General features: G+C 40.0%; 1 protein-coding gene across 3 annotated transcripts in view; it reads right to left on the bottom strand.

The window, feature by feature from the left end:
• Positions 1 to 14,806, bottom strand: part of DPP10 (dipeptidyl peptidase like 10) — a 434,900-nt gene that overhangs the window by 193,392 nt on the left and 226,702 nt on the right. For 2 of the 3 annotated variants that reach the window (XM_030278047.4, XM_030278048.4), the window contains exon 2: positions 1,726 to 1,840. The exons of the other annotated variant lie outside the window; for it this stretch is intronic. In XM_030278047.4, coding sequence (XP_030133907.4) covers positions 1,726 to 1,840 — 115 coding nt within the window. The remainder of the gene's footprint in view (positions 1 to 1,725; positions 1,841 to 14,806) is intronic. 3 annotated transcript variants of the gene reach the window in all.

Genomic DNA, 14,806 nt, shown 5'->3' on the forward strand with positions numbered 1-14,806 from the left:
CCAACAGAGTAGCAAAATATCTACTTCTCAAACCATGAATAATTCATAATTCCAATAATATAATCTAATTCTAAAAATAATTCATAATTCATATTCATTCAATAATCAAAATTATAATGAAAGTGAAGGGGGAACATCAATGATTAGGGCCAAAAAAAGGCAATTATCTATCCTACAATGCACCTCAAAGCTTTCCATGGTAAGCATTTCCAAACCACAGGAAAGCCCAGTTTTACAGACCTAGAACATTCTGGGAGAAAGGTTTTAGTTTATATCAGTCTCTATGGGATCTCTTAGAGCATCTGAGCTGACAGAACTAGTTTTCACTTGCATGACTTGAACTGAAATGTAGGTCCCAGCTTACACAAGTTTTCAACCAAGATCGCTGGATTTTGAAACAGCCTCAGAGATGTCGTAACTGAGCCTTTTTAACATATTTTTTTTAAAGTTAACATTCCCCTAGGTTGTTTATTCTTTTTCCACGAGTGCCTTCAAAGACTTCAGGTTTTTTTTTTACATCATTACTAATTCTATATAGATATAAGAGCCATAACTGAAAGTTAGTATTGTAGATTCCAGCAAACACTTGATATTTTAAAAGTCTTCAAAAAAACCCCTACCTCTCCTTGAAACAAAAGCAGTCTTCTCACTTAAAGGGTACCAGGATACACTACCATGTGCTCTCAAAACCTCTTTTTTATTATTCCCTGAAGAAGGCTCCTATTCACTGAGACTACAGAAGCACAACTTTGCTTTTAATTTTCTCAACTTGATCTAAGTGGAAATAAGCAAACAGTCATTTTGGACAGCACCATGCACAAGGAGTAGATATTTATACAAAACAGAGGAAGCAGACTGTCCATAGTGTTCCTGCATCCTCTTTCCAGCTGCCTCATCCCCTCTGACAAGCAAAGCTTTTTGATCCTTTTCCATTTAGCCTCACCACCTTCCTTTAGAGCAGCAGCACTCTGCTGCTGTACTTGCTCATGCACAGCTTCCCTCGGTGATTTCATCTCGTGGCCAAACAGCCTGGAACCATTATTTGACTGAAAAGAGCTTCATTAACTTTCTGGTTTACACAAACTGAGCACTTGAATGGCAGAATATTTGCAGACCAATATTTACTGTCTAGGCATGCCATGCAAATCAGCTACCTTACACTCTAACTTTAAAACTGAAAAAAAAATCAGATTCTTTTTTAAAACTTGTGCAGTGCTTGCTCTTTTTATCTATTTCTTGCCCTTTCCCTGTTTTTTGGGTTTTTTTTGACTGAGCTATTACTTTTCTCTCATTGTTTCTGAAAGAAAGAAAAAGAAAGAAGCTTCTGCATGTGCAGATGGAAGATCTATGTTCATGACTGAGTGAGAAGTTGCATTCTCAGAACTAGTTTTCCATGGCATTCAGTTTTCTCTTAGCTCATCTGTGAATCTGAAATTACTCAAAAAACCCACAACAAACTCTTGAAGTCAGCTCACACCTGCTGAGGCTCACAAGGATTGCTCTAGCCCCCTTAAGGCCAACACAATCCTAAGGGCCTATTCCCAACCCCAAATATTTCTGCTCCACAAGGCCTCCAGCAGCTCCCGAGCCCCTACAGGCACCAAATTTACAATAGCCACACGTTAAGAATGCTTAAAGGCAAGAGACACTTTAACATTCATTGCTTTTGATGACTGCATTATGAACCATAGACCTTTAATAAGATAAAATAAAGAAGAAGGTTACCTGGGGTTAAAAGAATGACTGACATAGTGATGAGTGAACAAACAACTAGAATCACCAGCAGCGCAATAGCAATTCCCTTCCAGTTCCTCTGCGGAGGGCTGTTACTTCCAAGTTCCTACAGGAATGGAAAAAAATGAAATAAAAGGAAAAGACCACGTTTCTTAAACATACATTTCCAGAACTATTATTAGCCATAGGAAAATTGCTCTGTGCACGCTCATAACGTGCACAGGAGGTGATCATGATCCCTCCCTTCTACACAGAGTCTTTCAAAGTTGTGCAACCCTCATGCTTTTTTAATAGATTTTTTCTTTTTCTTTTTTAAATATAGGTATGCAATTTTGTACCCCTAAGAGACCATCAAATGATCTTATGCAAGCTGTCCAAAATACAACTGGTGTTAAAATGTCCTGAACATAAACTTCAGGACAATATCAACTAGCAGTTTATAAGATAATTACAGAAATGAAATGTAGCAATTTACTGTAATTCCACCTAACATGGTATGGACCATAAAGGTTTAAATACACATCCTTTTTAATGCACACTATTAAACTTATTTGTAATAGAAAGCATTAGCAAAACTGCCCGAGGCTGCAACTATTCCATCTGAAGCTACAAGCTCTTTTTCTCTATGCAGTAGATCAACTGTAAACTGCTCCCCTATTAGTTATAAAAAACCAACAGTAGCTTATAACAAATGTGAAATGAATGCTTCTGTAACTAGCAGTGCACTTAAGCCTACACCCTCTGTGCTTACACATTTAACTCCTGCAGGCACCATTTACATATTTTCAATCCTAGCCATGCATTGCCCACGTTCATGGTACAGTTTGAGACCAAACAGCACATAAACACCTAAGAACAAAATGACAAAAATAGTACAATTGTTTCTTACAACCCCAACCTTCTCTCACAGAAAACAGTATTTTTTCAATCTAGATTTGGCAAGCAGAATTGTTTCTCTGACACAATTAAACATGCCTTTAGTTACTATTGATTTTATTTCATAAATAATAATTATTAATAATAATTAATGAATTATTAATTAAATATTATTTTTGCTATGGTAAATGCTTTAATTTTATTTTGCATTAATAAATGCTATGGTAAGATTATACACAAAATGAAAAAAGAAAAAAAAAGAAAAAAAAATAAAATAACCAAACCACCTCCTGCTATGTTTCACAAGCTTCCAAAAGCATGGTAAATTTTTTTTCACATACACATACCCATTATTTCATTTTGCATGTCTGGGTTATAATGAGTGTGAAATGGGTAAGTCTTAACAGAAAGTGGTAATGTTCTTGTGCCTTCTTGGCTCACATGCACCACTTCAGCATCACGCATCACCCACAACAGCAATTGTGTCTTTAATTTTTGAATGTTGTATTTTTAAACCCCTTGCTGGTTCATTTCTACCTATATAAGACACCTTCTCTCCCTGGCCCTCTTTTCCAGAAAATAAAAGGGGAATTGCCCAACACTACTGTTAATGCAGGCAAACCCAATGAGAAGAGATGAGGATGTCTGACACAATTCAGAAGGCTGACTTATTTCTTTATTATAACTATGCTAAAATACATTAATATGCTATATAAAAGGAGGATACTAAAACTACATACTACTTTCTCTGTCTCTAACACAACTCGTGACCCTCTCTCTCAAGCCCAGCCCCAGGTGGGTTGGATTGGCCATCAGGCTCAAACAATCCTCACCAAAGTCCAATCAAGCACTCACCCCAGGTAAACAATTCTCCAAACACATTCCACATAGGAAAAAAAAGGAGCAGAAATAGAAATTGTTTTCTCTTTCATTTCTCTCTGTGCACCTCTATGAAAAATCCTGAGAGGGAGAGAAATGTGCTTGCCACACAACAAGAAGTGTAAGCAATCCCACAGGGAATTCTCACAGCAGTCCTCAGCACATCACGGCTCCCAGCAAGGAATGTCCCCACGTCCCCAACACATATTCTGCCCCCTGGACCCACCATGCTGCCCAGCCTGCCTGAGATTGCTATTTTTTGGGATTTTTACTCTCACCAGAGTGGCAGAGCTGCCATTCTGTCTCTCAGTGCAGCCCCTGCCCATGGCTGGTCCCCCAGGAGCAGCTCCCTCCCCTGAGAGGTGCCAGCCTCTCCCAGCTGGGCAGGGAATGGAGTGGAGCCGCTCCTGTCAGAGCCACCAGACATCTCCTCTTGGCTCCTGACACTCTCCCCATGTCAGGCAAAGGTTGAAACTACAGCGTGCAGAAGTGACTGAGGCAGCTGCAGCACAGGATTTCAGGCCAAACCTGTCGGAACTCAAAATGTCCCTCAGACATTTTTGGATGTTCCGGGCCCAGGTCAGAAGCATTTCAGACCCTGGCAGGCAGCTGGAAACAGCTGTGATTTTGGGTTTGAACCATGGAACGATTTACCAACCTTGCAGGAAGAGCAAGAAGTCACAAAAGTTTAGATATTATAGTAGAAGTAGTCACAAAGTAGAGGGAAGAATTTTTGAGTGCTGTACAGGGGGGTTTTGGTTTTCTACGTGGGGGTCAGAGGTTTTAAGATGGAGGGATTTGGGCCTGTCCTGTCCTCCCTCTTTCTCCTTCCTTGCCTCCATGCTCTTGGTGATGTTGGCACTCACAGATTGGTTTAGAGTAGAAAAGCACCATTAATATAGGTAATAGGCATTGGGGAAAAACTATAAACATGTAACACATAATGTACCAGATAAAAGATAGCAGCAGCCCTGGGTGGGGAGAGAAGAAGCAGTCGGGAGTCAGAGAGGGTGTCAGGGTGTGTGTGTGCCTCTGCCTGAGCTGCTGAGCAAACCACAGCAGCTCAAGAATAAAACTTTTAGCTAACTTGCAATAAACAACCATGAGACCGAACAACAGAAGACTTCTGAGCCTTTCTTTGAAAGCACAGGTTGGAGGAGAGATTTTTCCACCACATGGAGCCACCCCTGACCTAGGGTGAGCTCCGGCAAAACCCTCCCACACTGAACTCTGCAGCTTTCCAGGAATCGCCGTGTGGAAGAACGAGATGACCACAACCAACAACGAGTCTGAGATACCTGTAGGGTTTCTACTGAAGTTCAGGACTCCTGTCTTCAGCATTCAAGGGAAAAAATGGTGGAAACAGGAACTCCTGGCATCTGTCTCCTTTCTCCACCCCACTGCCCCTGCTTCCCAACCACTTGCAAGACTGCCTGCTTCCCTCATTTTCTTTCCTCCCTTGAGAAATACTAATTACCACTGCCTGTGTAGCCTTAGACATGGGTCTTCAAGGCCTGCATGACTGCTTCATCAGCCCCTTTGGGGATCCCTAGGTTATGAGCATCACCAGGTTCCATCCTCTCTGGACACTCCTGGCCATCCACAGCCTTTCCACAATAATACAGAATTTCTGCGTCCTGCAGGTGAACTCAGATACAAGCCATTATCTTCCTTTAAGTAAGAATTATTTTAAAGTTTTAATAGCACAGTCTAGGAAACACAAACTTATTTTAAACATCACAGTGTAGCCTTATTTAAATGACATCTGACCGAGTCCAGTTTAAGACAGGAACTAGAAGCTCACAGAACAAGTGCTGGTGAGAGAACTGCAGTTTCTCTGAGAGCATTGTGAAACCCTATTCCAAAGAACTGACTTAAAATGACAAAATCTGGACAACTTGATGAATGTGCCAAAGCTTCTAAAAAATGTACCAAGTCCTTACTATTCACAAGGTTCTTCTCTGCAGACATTAATTGTTCAGTTTCTAAAAATAAAGCTTCATTTTAAATAGTTCTGCAAATTTGTGCAAGGACAGTATCAAAGAGATGAATCAAGTACTGAACACACAAAGCTTAATGACACCCACAGTGAGAAAAAAGAGGGTTTCCAGCCAGCTGAAAACTTGAAGACTGGCATAAAAACAAGGACTTGTCTCAAATTAATATAATCAGTTTTAATATTTGGATAAAAATTACAAGTTGTATCAAATATCAGAAATTATTAAAGGCCATGATGATATTTTGATATTGAGTGAAAACATTCTTGTAAGACATTTATGAAGTTACTGTACACAATATTTGATGAATTATTAGAAAAATTACTACAATAAAGTGAATTCATAGCACAGTCACTATCGAGGGCATCTCCAATTAACTTTTTTGATGCTGAACAATGCAACTCTTGGACTGTAACCTACAAAGTTTTAAAACAGTGTAAGCTGCAGTCCTCCAACAATAAAATATTTTTAGCCTCGTGCTGCTTTGAAATGGCCATAAGCAAAAGGCAGTTGAGATCTTTGGGCTGTGTATCAGTGGCAAAGCAGGAGCTGTGATTTCTGAGTGTGACAAGAAGATAGAGGTGTTCAAGAGGAAACATCACAGAGAGCCATACAATGAGAAGCTTTTGACACCACAGTTTCCCCACAACTATCTGCTAACTGGCACATAACAACAATGCAGACACAGATGGAGATTTAAGGATTTAATCTTCTAAATAGGCTCTTTTATTAATGTGGTTTGAAAAAATATCAGCTCTTGAATATGGTGGTTTATATATAACACTACCTGTAATGTCATTATAGATTTTACAGTCTAACTCTAATGAATCAGAAAATGGCTGAACAAAGAATAATACAATTGCAAGTTTTCTCATTATTTATAGCAGCTTTTTCACAAACCATTTAATTGCACTGTTGCCAAAAACAATCCTCAAGTAATACATATTTCTGAATGTAATTTGTGGCTGAGTAGTACCTTACTAAAACATTGTTTTTCTTTCTAAGCAAAGAGAAAAATGAAACACTGCTTGCACAAAACTCCTGTACACCAGTGTTAGAGGTTCCAATGGCCACCGCTGCCAAATGCTGAAGACCACATTTACCAAGAGCCTGCAAGCACTCACCATCAGGGATCTCAACCAAAGGACAAAGCCTAAAGTTCCTTCTCTGTCTCCATTCAAACTCTGTTGAAAAGACCCCTGGAAGACTGGTCTCACAAAATCATGTACCACATGTGTGATACAGCACCACAGCGATTGCAAATCCCACAGCAGCAACCAAAAGAAAGGCTAAATCAAAAACCTGTAGGGACTGGGTGTGGGTTGGAGGACGGGTTGAGGCTGTCAGGGGAAAATATGAGTAATTTCAACCTTTCTGCAGCCCTCTGTGCTAATCCCCACTCACCACTGCAAAACAAGGTGCTTCAAAGGGAAATGCTGAAAAAAATACATCCAGCAAATATGCAAAGCAAACATAATTTGAATAGGCTGAAACATCTTTCTCTCCCATTTTTGAGGCTGTTTTCTCAATATACAGTCCATCTCCAAACACAGTTTACAGGCTGATGATGAACTGATTCACTACAGGCATGAAAATTTTGGAAGCAGCAGCAAGACATGGTTTGAATATCACAGTCACAGTTTGAATATCACAGTTTATGACACAGAATCATAAACAGTTTGGGTTGGAAGAGACCTTAATCCAAGTACAAGCCCCCCATCTCCTTCCAGTAGACCAGCTTGCTCAAAGCCCATCCAAACTGGCCTTGAACACTGGCAGGAAACCCTCAGCTTCTCCCAGGAGCCTGCTCCAGTGCCACACCCTCACAGTGAAGAATTCTTTTCTTACGTCTGATGTAAACCTGCCCCTTTCAACATAAAGCCATTCTCCCTTGTCCTGTCACTACAAGCCCTTGTAAAAAGTCCTTCTCCAGCTCTCCTGTAACCCCTTTACAAGTCACTCTAAAGTTTTCACAGAGCTTTTGCTACCCCAGGCTGAACATCCCCACCTCTCCCAGCCTGTCTGTGCAGGAGAGGTGCTCCAGCCCTCTGAGCATCTTTGGGACCTCCTCTGGACTCCCTCCAACAGGGTCCCCACCCTTCCAGCCCTGGAGCCCCGGAGCTGGGTGCAGCTCTGCAGGTGGGGTCTCAGCAGAGCAGGGCAGAGAGGCAGAACCCCCTCCCTGCCCTGCTGCCCACAGGGGATGGATGGGATGCAGCCCAGGACGCAGCTGGATGATGGGGTGCAGCCCAGGAGGCAGCTGGATGATGGGATGCAGCCCAGGATGCAGCTGGATGATGGGATGCAGCCCAGGAGGCAGCTGGATGATGGGATGCAGCCCAGGATGCAGCTGGATGATGGGATGCAGCCCAGGATGCAGCTGCACATTGCTGGGTCACGCTGAGCTTTGCATTCAGCAGCAGCCCAAATCCTTCTCCTCAGGGCTGCTCTCAATCCATTCTCTGCCCAGCCACAACCAACCCACAAAGTCCCACAAGTGGAGGACTTTGCACTTGGCATTGTTGACCTCCAAGGCTCATCTCCCAGCCCTGTCAGGGTCACAGGAATGCCAGGTAGGAGAGTGACAAAAGCCTTGCCCAAGTCCATGGCCCTCTCTTTTCCCTGACACACTAGTGCTGTAACCCTGTCCCAGAAGGCTCTAATCTCATTCAGCATTTCTGAGCTTTAGTTCTCTGTTTTTGAATGAAATACAGGTTCTGACATGGATGTTTCACATTTAGAATAAAAAACTATGAAATTGCCTCCATAATGGCTGCATTACATGACACAGTAAAAAGAAGATCTAAGTTCCAATTACAATAGAAATAAAAACACGAAACTAAATTCAGCAAGACTTATTTCAAATAAAAATATTTTTTATCCCTTGACACAAAAATGCAAGCACATCTTTTAAGTAATATTGGGGGTATTGATTTGAGAAAAATAATCACTCCGAATTAAGAGAAATAGTAGAAGAATACACAAAAAACTTCCATATATTTCTGTATTTCTACCTGAATAAACTAACAATCTTTCTTGTAAGCAATAAAACCAGGAAAAAAAAATCACAGCTTCCTTCCTAAAGCTTATCAAGTTGCACAGTTTTATTGTTAATCAATGAGGATAAAAAGTCTTTAAGAAATAATTTTTTTCCAGCGAGTGTGTACAACTAAGGTTGTTGTAAGAGAACAAAAGGTCAGAAAATATTGGCATAACATGCTGCATTAGTAAGTTAGGTTTCTGAATTATCCTAACAGCATTTTTGCAGATTTCTTGGAAAACTCTTTGTTTAAACCGCAGTACAATTTCCACCATGGAAATAATGCCAGAAGCAACAGCAGACTGGTGGGAGCAGCCATGTGGAAGCCTGAGGACTACTGAGTGCCTCTGCCAGGCTTTTCCAGAAGACATTGGGTAGTTAAAATGCAGCACCCCACTTGGGAGAAGAAGTGAAACCCAAACTTTCAGAGACAAGCTAACCCTGAGAGCTGGCATTTCACCAAACATTTTCTCATAGAGCTCCTGCCCATGCTGCATCAACCCAGCTGATGAATGGTGACAGGAGCCAAATGCAGAAAATATGCATTTCTCTGTAATAAAGCTGAGAACACGATTCTGTCTATTTCTGCTGAGTTCAGCTCAAACTAAATGCAGAGATTCTGCCATAATTTCTGCAGTCCAGAGTGAATTTCACCAAGCTGACATGCCTGACAGTCCAGGTCTGCAGATGCACATTGGTGTTTAGCCCTGACTGTGGTTACCTGGAACACAAATCCCACCAGCACTGAGCTGAGCACTGTCTGGTGCTTGCCTGGTTTTGTGTTGAGGCAGGTGAAAGATCTTAGAGGAGTTTGATTTGGGCTGTAGCAGATTTGGGCTGTAGTATTCGGGGCTGTAGCAGTTTCTGCCAGCATGGCATCTTCTGATGCTCTGAATAAATCACCTGCTTTCTTTTGTCTTTTTTTCTTTTCTTTTTTCATGCTGTTCTGTCACCAGGACAAAGCCTACAGAGAAAAGCACTAAGGAGAATCACAGCCCTCCCTTATTTTGGCAAGAATTTCAGGGGCAAAGTGCATTAGAGTAGGAAAAGCAAATGTAATTTGCTTTGCAGTAGGAATGAGAATGAGTGTCACTCTGCAGCTCAAAGGTAATCACAACAATATCACTTCATTAAACTCTTGCCATTTGCATTCCCCAAACATAAAGAAAAGGTGACAAATGAAAAAAAATACTAAGAACTTCATGTCACATTACAGGTGTTTTAAAAGACAGAGTCAATACAATTACAATTGAAAGATTGCAGTCTTTCCAAAGCTCTTTATAGAGCTGGGCTTGCAACTGATATTAAGTAATACCTGCCCTGGGCTTGCAGTGTGCTATTTGAAGGGAAATGACCCCAGCAAGCCTCCTGATTTTGTGATTAAGTGATTGTGTCCATTCCTTTCCAGCTGTTTTTGACTAATCCCACGGCCTAGATAGCAAGAGAGTTTAAAAGACAGATCCACAAAGTGGCACAGGAGAGTTCTAATCCATTTGCATAAGTACCTATAATTTTATCCCTCACGTTCCCTTTACAATCCACTGTGGTACAAGATCCTGTTGCTACAGTTCTTGTCTCAATGATTATGGTCACACAATTGCTTTCCCCGGTCAATATCTTTATTCATGAAAACATTGGCACTTTTCAGAGTCACTGTAAAATGCCACTTTCAGAGGAATGCAGGATTCTGTCACCTCTGTGGATAACTGGCATTTTAAAAAGAGAGCAGCTTGTTAGCAATTGCCCTGCTCAGAGCAGGTGCAGGGTTTGGATACGGGAACAATCTCTCTTCATATTTTTATTTCTTTGGGCTGCACTAGTAGAACAAAGCCGACCTTTTGCAGAGCCAAAGTGAAAACAAACCCAGATCAAAACAACTAAAACAAACCCAAGCCCACCTCTCCTCGGTAAACATAAACTAAAACAAACATGCACATATAAGTCATTCTGAGAAGTATTGATCCCTCACACTGGTTATTAACATTAAAAAGCATTTTGTGCTGTCTTTCAGCTTGATCTTTTTTGCTCTAAGCAGAGAGAGCTTTTCCTTGGGCCTGGCCTGCAAGTGCCCATTCATGAACTGGAGTTTGGTTACTTGGGGAATTTTGGAACAGCTTTGTCAACACCCTTAGTTCCAATTACTCAAAAAAAAACCCAACAAAAAAAAAACCAAAAAAAAAAAAAATAAGAACAAACCCAGAAACATTTATAGAATCTATTAAAAGTATTATGGCCATCATTAAGAATGCATTCCACATCTTCCCACTCATTTTGCAGTGTACCTCGTAACACTTACTCAAAGACAATGAGCTAGCTATTACACTAGACAAACAAGTAAAAGCTTAACTTCTAAAGCATTCTGCTGAAAGCCTTGTTCAAGGTCTAATCACAGCAGATGAGTTTAAACCTCAGGTCATTATTCCTGCATGTAATAAATACCAAAGCAGAGATGGGTGAGCACAACTGATCAAAACAGTGTGGCACCTGCAGAAGTGAAAATTTGTGGCCATCAGCTAACATAGTAGGGGAATTAAACCATCACAGCTCTCAGTAGTAAAGAAACTACAGAGAATGCAGGCCATGGGAAATGCTGCCATAAGCACTGCTGAGTTGCTGGGCCAGAGTGAGACTTTAATAAAGTAACAATGGATGACAGAACTGAAAAAAAAGAGCTGTCACCATGCAGAGGGGAGCTGCAGCAGGCAAGGGAGCTCCTTATGCTTTGGAAGCTGAGCTGAATGCAAGGCGCTTCCATGAAGAGGTGGAATTCCAGCATCAGAGGCAACTTCACTGAGCCACGGGATTTCAGAGTTGTGATCCCTTTCCACCCTGTGCTCACAATCTTTTATAGTTTGTTCCTAACAAATTTTCAGAAATAAAAAATACTCTTTCCTTCCAGTCCAGCAGAAACACTTGGAGAGTTGGGGACAAAACCAAAGCTCTGACAAGACGTGAGGAAGCATCTTGAGATGACAGAAATATGGAGGGACACGAAAGCTACAGGAATCCATCTATGGGGACTTCTGCAAGCTCCTGAGGATAACAGCTAATGAACAGCTGCCTTGTTAAACGGGGCTCCAACCTCCCCTGCAGATCTCACCTCCAGACAGAAGGTTCTCCAGAGGAGTCTCACACTCCTCTGGGGGGCTGAGGCTCACCAACAGCTCTGCTCTGACTTCAGGTTGTGCTCCTTGTCCTCACCAGACCAAAGCCCCAGTACTCACACCATGCTGCAGGTTCTTTTCCTCTCACCAGTCTCATCTGGAAGCTAATGGGATTTTTGTCTGATTAGGAAAAGCCAGCCCTGTATCTTGAAGACTGCCTGCGAGATTACATGGAAATAAAGCAAGCAATTTCCAGTGAGCCCATGCACCATTTCTACAGGAAATCTTTGCCAGAATTATAGAAAATGCTTCAAAGTATTTCACTAAAAGCAAGTAAGGCCAATGACAGAAAAAGATGACAAAGCAGCAGTCATAAACATGATTTTATCAAGGTTACTATGATGTAATACAAGAAGTCTGTATAAACACTGGCACAGCCATTTATGGCCAAAAAGGTATTTTCACATATTTCTATTGATCCTAACTTTAATGAAATGTCACAAGATAGTAAAATATTTCTCCCATTCTGATCACATTAAAGAAAAATCCCCCAAATAAAATAACATCTCAAGAAAAAGGGACTTAAAAAATAAATTAATACAGGCTATCCATGTTGCATACCTATAGATTTTTCTACAGATATAACAAAGTTGCTTGCTGGAATTTGTACTTTTCATTGCTCAGAAACAAAGTTAACTTTGCCTGATTGCTTAAAAAAAAAAAAAGCTTTAACATGGATTTTTATTTCCGAATATACTGGCAAGGTCTCATAAGAAATTATCTTCAAGACTGACATCAACAATTTCAGAATTAATAAGCAGATCTGTTTGACAACACAACACTGCAGTTCACTGAAGGTTAGATAAACAGCAAAAGTTACCAAACTACAGCAATGTCATAAAGTCATATTCAGATCTGTGCCACGCAATTTTACAATTTAAATTTAACACAGTGCTCCTATTTTTAGTGGTTAAAAGCTGCACTGGTGCATGACTTTCAAGTAAGTTCACTGTTAGAGTAGAAAGAACAAAATCAGCTTTTGGAGTTTCTCACTGTTAAGGTGTCTGTACACATGCTTAATTTTATCCCATTTAACAGTCCCAGAGAATGGATTTGACAGAAAGTTTTTTTTTTTTTCAGATGAGTGAGATTAAATCAGGATTTATCAAACTATGAAATACATTTGCAAAGTTTATTTTGCAAATTTACACCAGTATTTTCCTATTTGTTATCAGATTTACATATAAATTACATGCAAATAAAACAAGTAGTTTAAATCCAAATGTGCCTTAATAAGACTGCACATACATATGTACACACACACATATCACTGAATATATACAGAGACAAATATTATTCAAGTCAACATTCCTATAAACAAATAAAAATGTTAATTAACCACGGAGTGTCTGTACCAGAAAAGGGAACACAAACACAATCTCTGTGTTTAGAGGGATCTAAAGCAGTAAAAGTTACATGACTTTCCCAAGCTCAGGTGAAAATGGGAAACCAGCAACTCTTTATTTAAATATTTATCAACAAAGAACTCCATTTCCTGTTTTTCCAGGAAATTGAATTCTATTTAAAGCAGTAGAATACTATGATTCTGTGATCAGAAATAAAGATATGGTTTTCTCCTGCACTTTTTGGGAGAAAAAGACCAGAGAGGTGATCAGGAAATTTGTGGATTTAATACATTACACTATATTATACAAAGTTAATATATATAGATAATGACCCAGCAGAGCCAAAATCACATTTTTCTTAAAAACAGTGTAAGTTCTCACAGGACTAAGGACATCACGTTTTTCCACAGTCATACACACATCTAGAGCTTATAAAAAAGCATTTATAGAAAGACAGTGGGTCACAAAATCTTCTCTTTACATATATTCCACTCAATTAAAAAGCAAATTTAGTACTAGGAGGAAAAAAACATCAGGAATTTCTTGGCTATTTTACCAGATTCATTGATTTTTTCACTGTACTTCCAGATAATGTAAGAATCCAGCTTTTCTTTCCCCGCAAAGTTATTTTACCTAATGGCCAAACCTATCTACATGAAACACCTCAAAAACCCTTTATCCATTATGCTTCTTTGGGAAATGTGAGCCACCCAAAAAGAGTCAAGGTGCTCCTATTGGCAAACTTCTCCAGATGCTGTTTTTACTGAAAAGCAAAGAAATGCAGAGATCCACTAAGGACTGCTCTAGCAAAGCTTGGACATTCTAAGGAGCAACTCAAATGAACCTTTGATTGTAGGGATAAATAATCCTTAATATAATAATAGTGCCAAGAAAAGTGGTGATGTTGTCAAGCACCTATATATGCTTTAATAATTTTACTAATAAAGGTGAGAGCATATCACTATCTTAGAATTTTTGGCAGAAATCCATCCAAACCAAGAGTTTTGACTCAGAGAAAGAAATGAATGGCACCTTTTATTTTCTCCAGAGTAATGTCTTCTTTCTGTCTGTTTCCAATGACAAATAAGGCAAAGATGATCTCTATAAAACACAGAACATCTATTTCTTTGGGGGTTATTGCCATTTAAAAGTTAGAAGAGTTATAATTAGAGTCCTGATAAACAGAGATAGAAGAGGAAGATCTTAGCAACCTGATTAAGAAGTGGGTACCTGCCTTTGGCAGAGCTGTTACACTAAAGTGGATGAAAAGTTCCAAGCAGCCCTGCCACTGAATTTTCCATTAATGCACTGGAAGATCACTTGCTGTCTACAGATGCAGCACTCACAACAAGCACTCAGCTCAAAGCCTCTCCTTGGCTCTGAGCTTTAATATAAGAGCCAAATAATTCCTTCAGATCCATTTCAACAGCTCCTACTGAAAGGTCTGGAGGCAAATTTTTGACTCAAGTGAAAGTGCTGGGCTATGAGACCAGCTGTAGCACTCTGGGCTTCTTTTATACCATAGGCCTTAAGTAAAATGGATTCTTGTGATGCTCCATAATTCCCCAGATTAATAATTTAACAACTATCAGCCTTCATTTCCTTTTTCTAAATACCTGCTTAGTTTTTAACAAGAATGAGTAAACATATTCAGTGTGTACTCAAAAACAGGCTGCTAAAAGTCAGAATCCAAACCTATATGGCCAACTAAACTACATAATTTAATTAATAAGCTACAAAAGGAATTTTCCCAGGTTCATGCCATGCAAA

The sequence above is a fragment of the Taeniopygia guttata genome, chromosome 7 (genome assembly GCF_048771995.1).
Source record: "Taeniopygia guttata chromosome 7, bTaeGut7.mat, whole genome shotgun sequence".
Lineage (NCBI taxonomy): Eukaryota > Metazoa > Chordata > Aves > Passeriformes > Estrildidae > Taeniopygia > Taeniopygia guttata.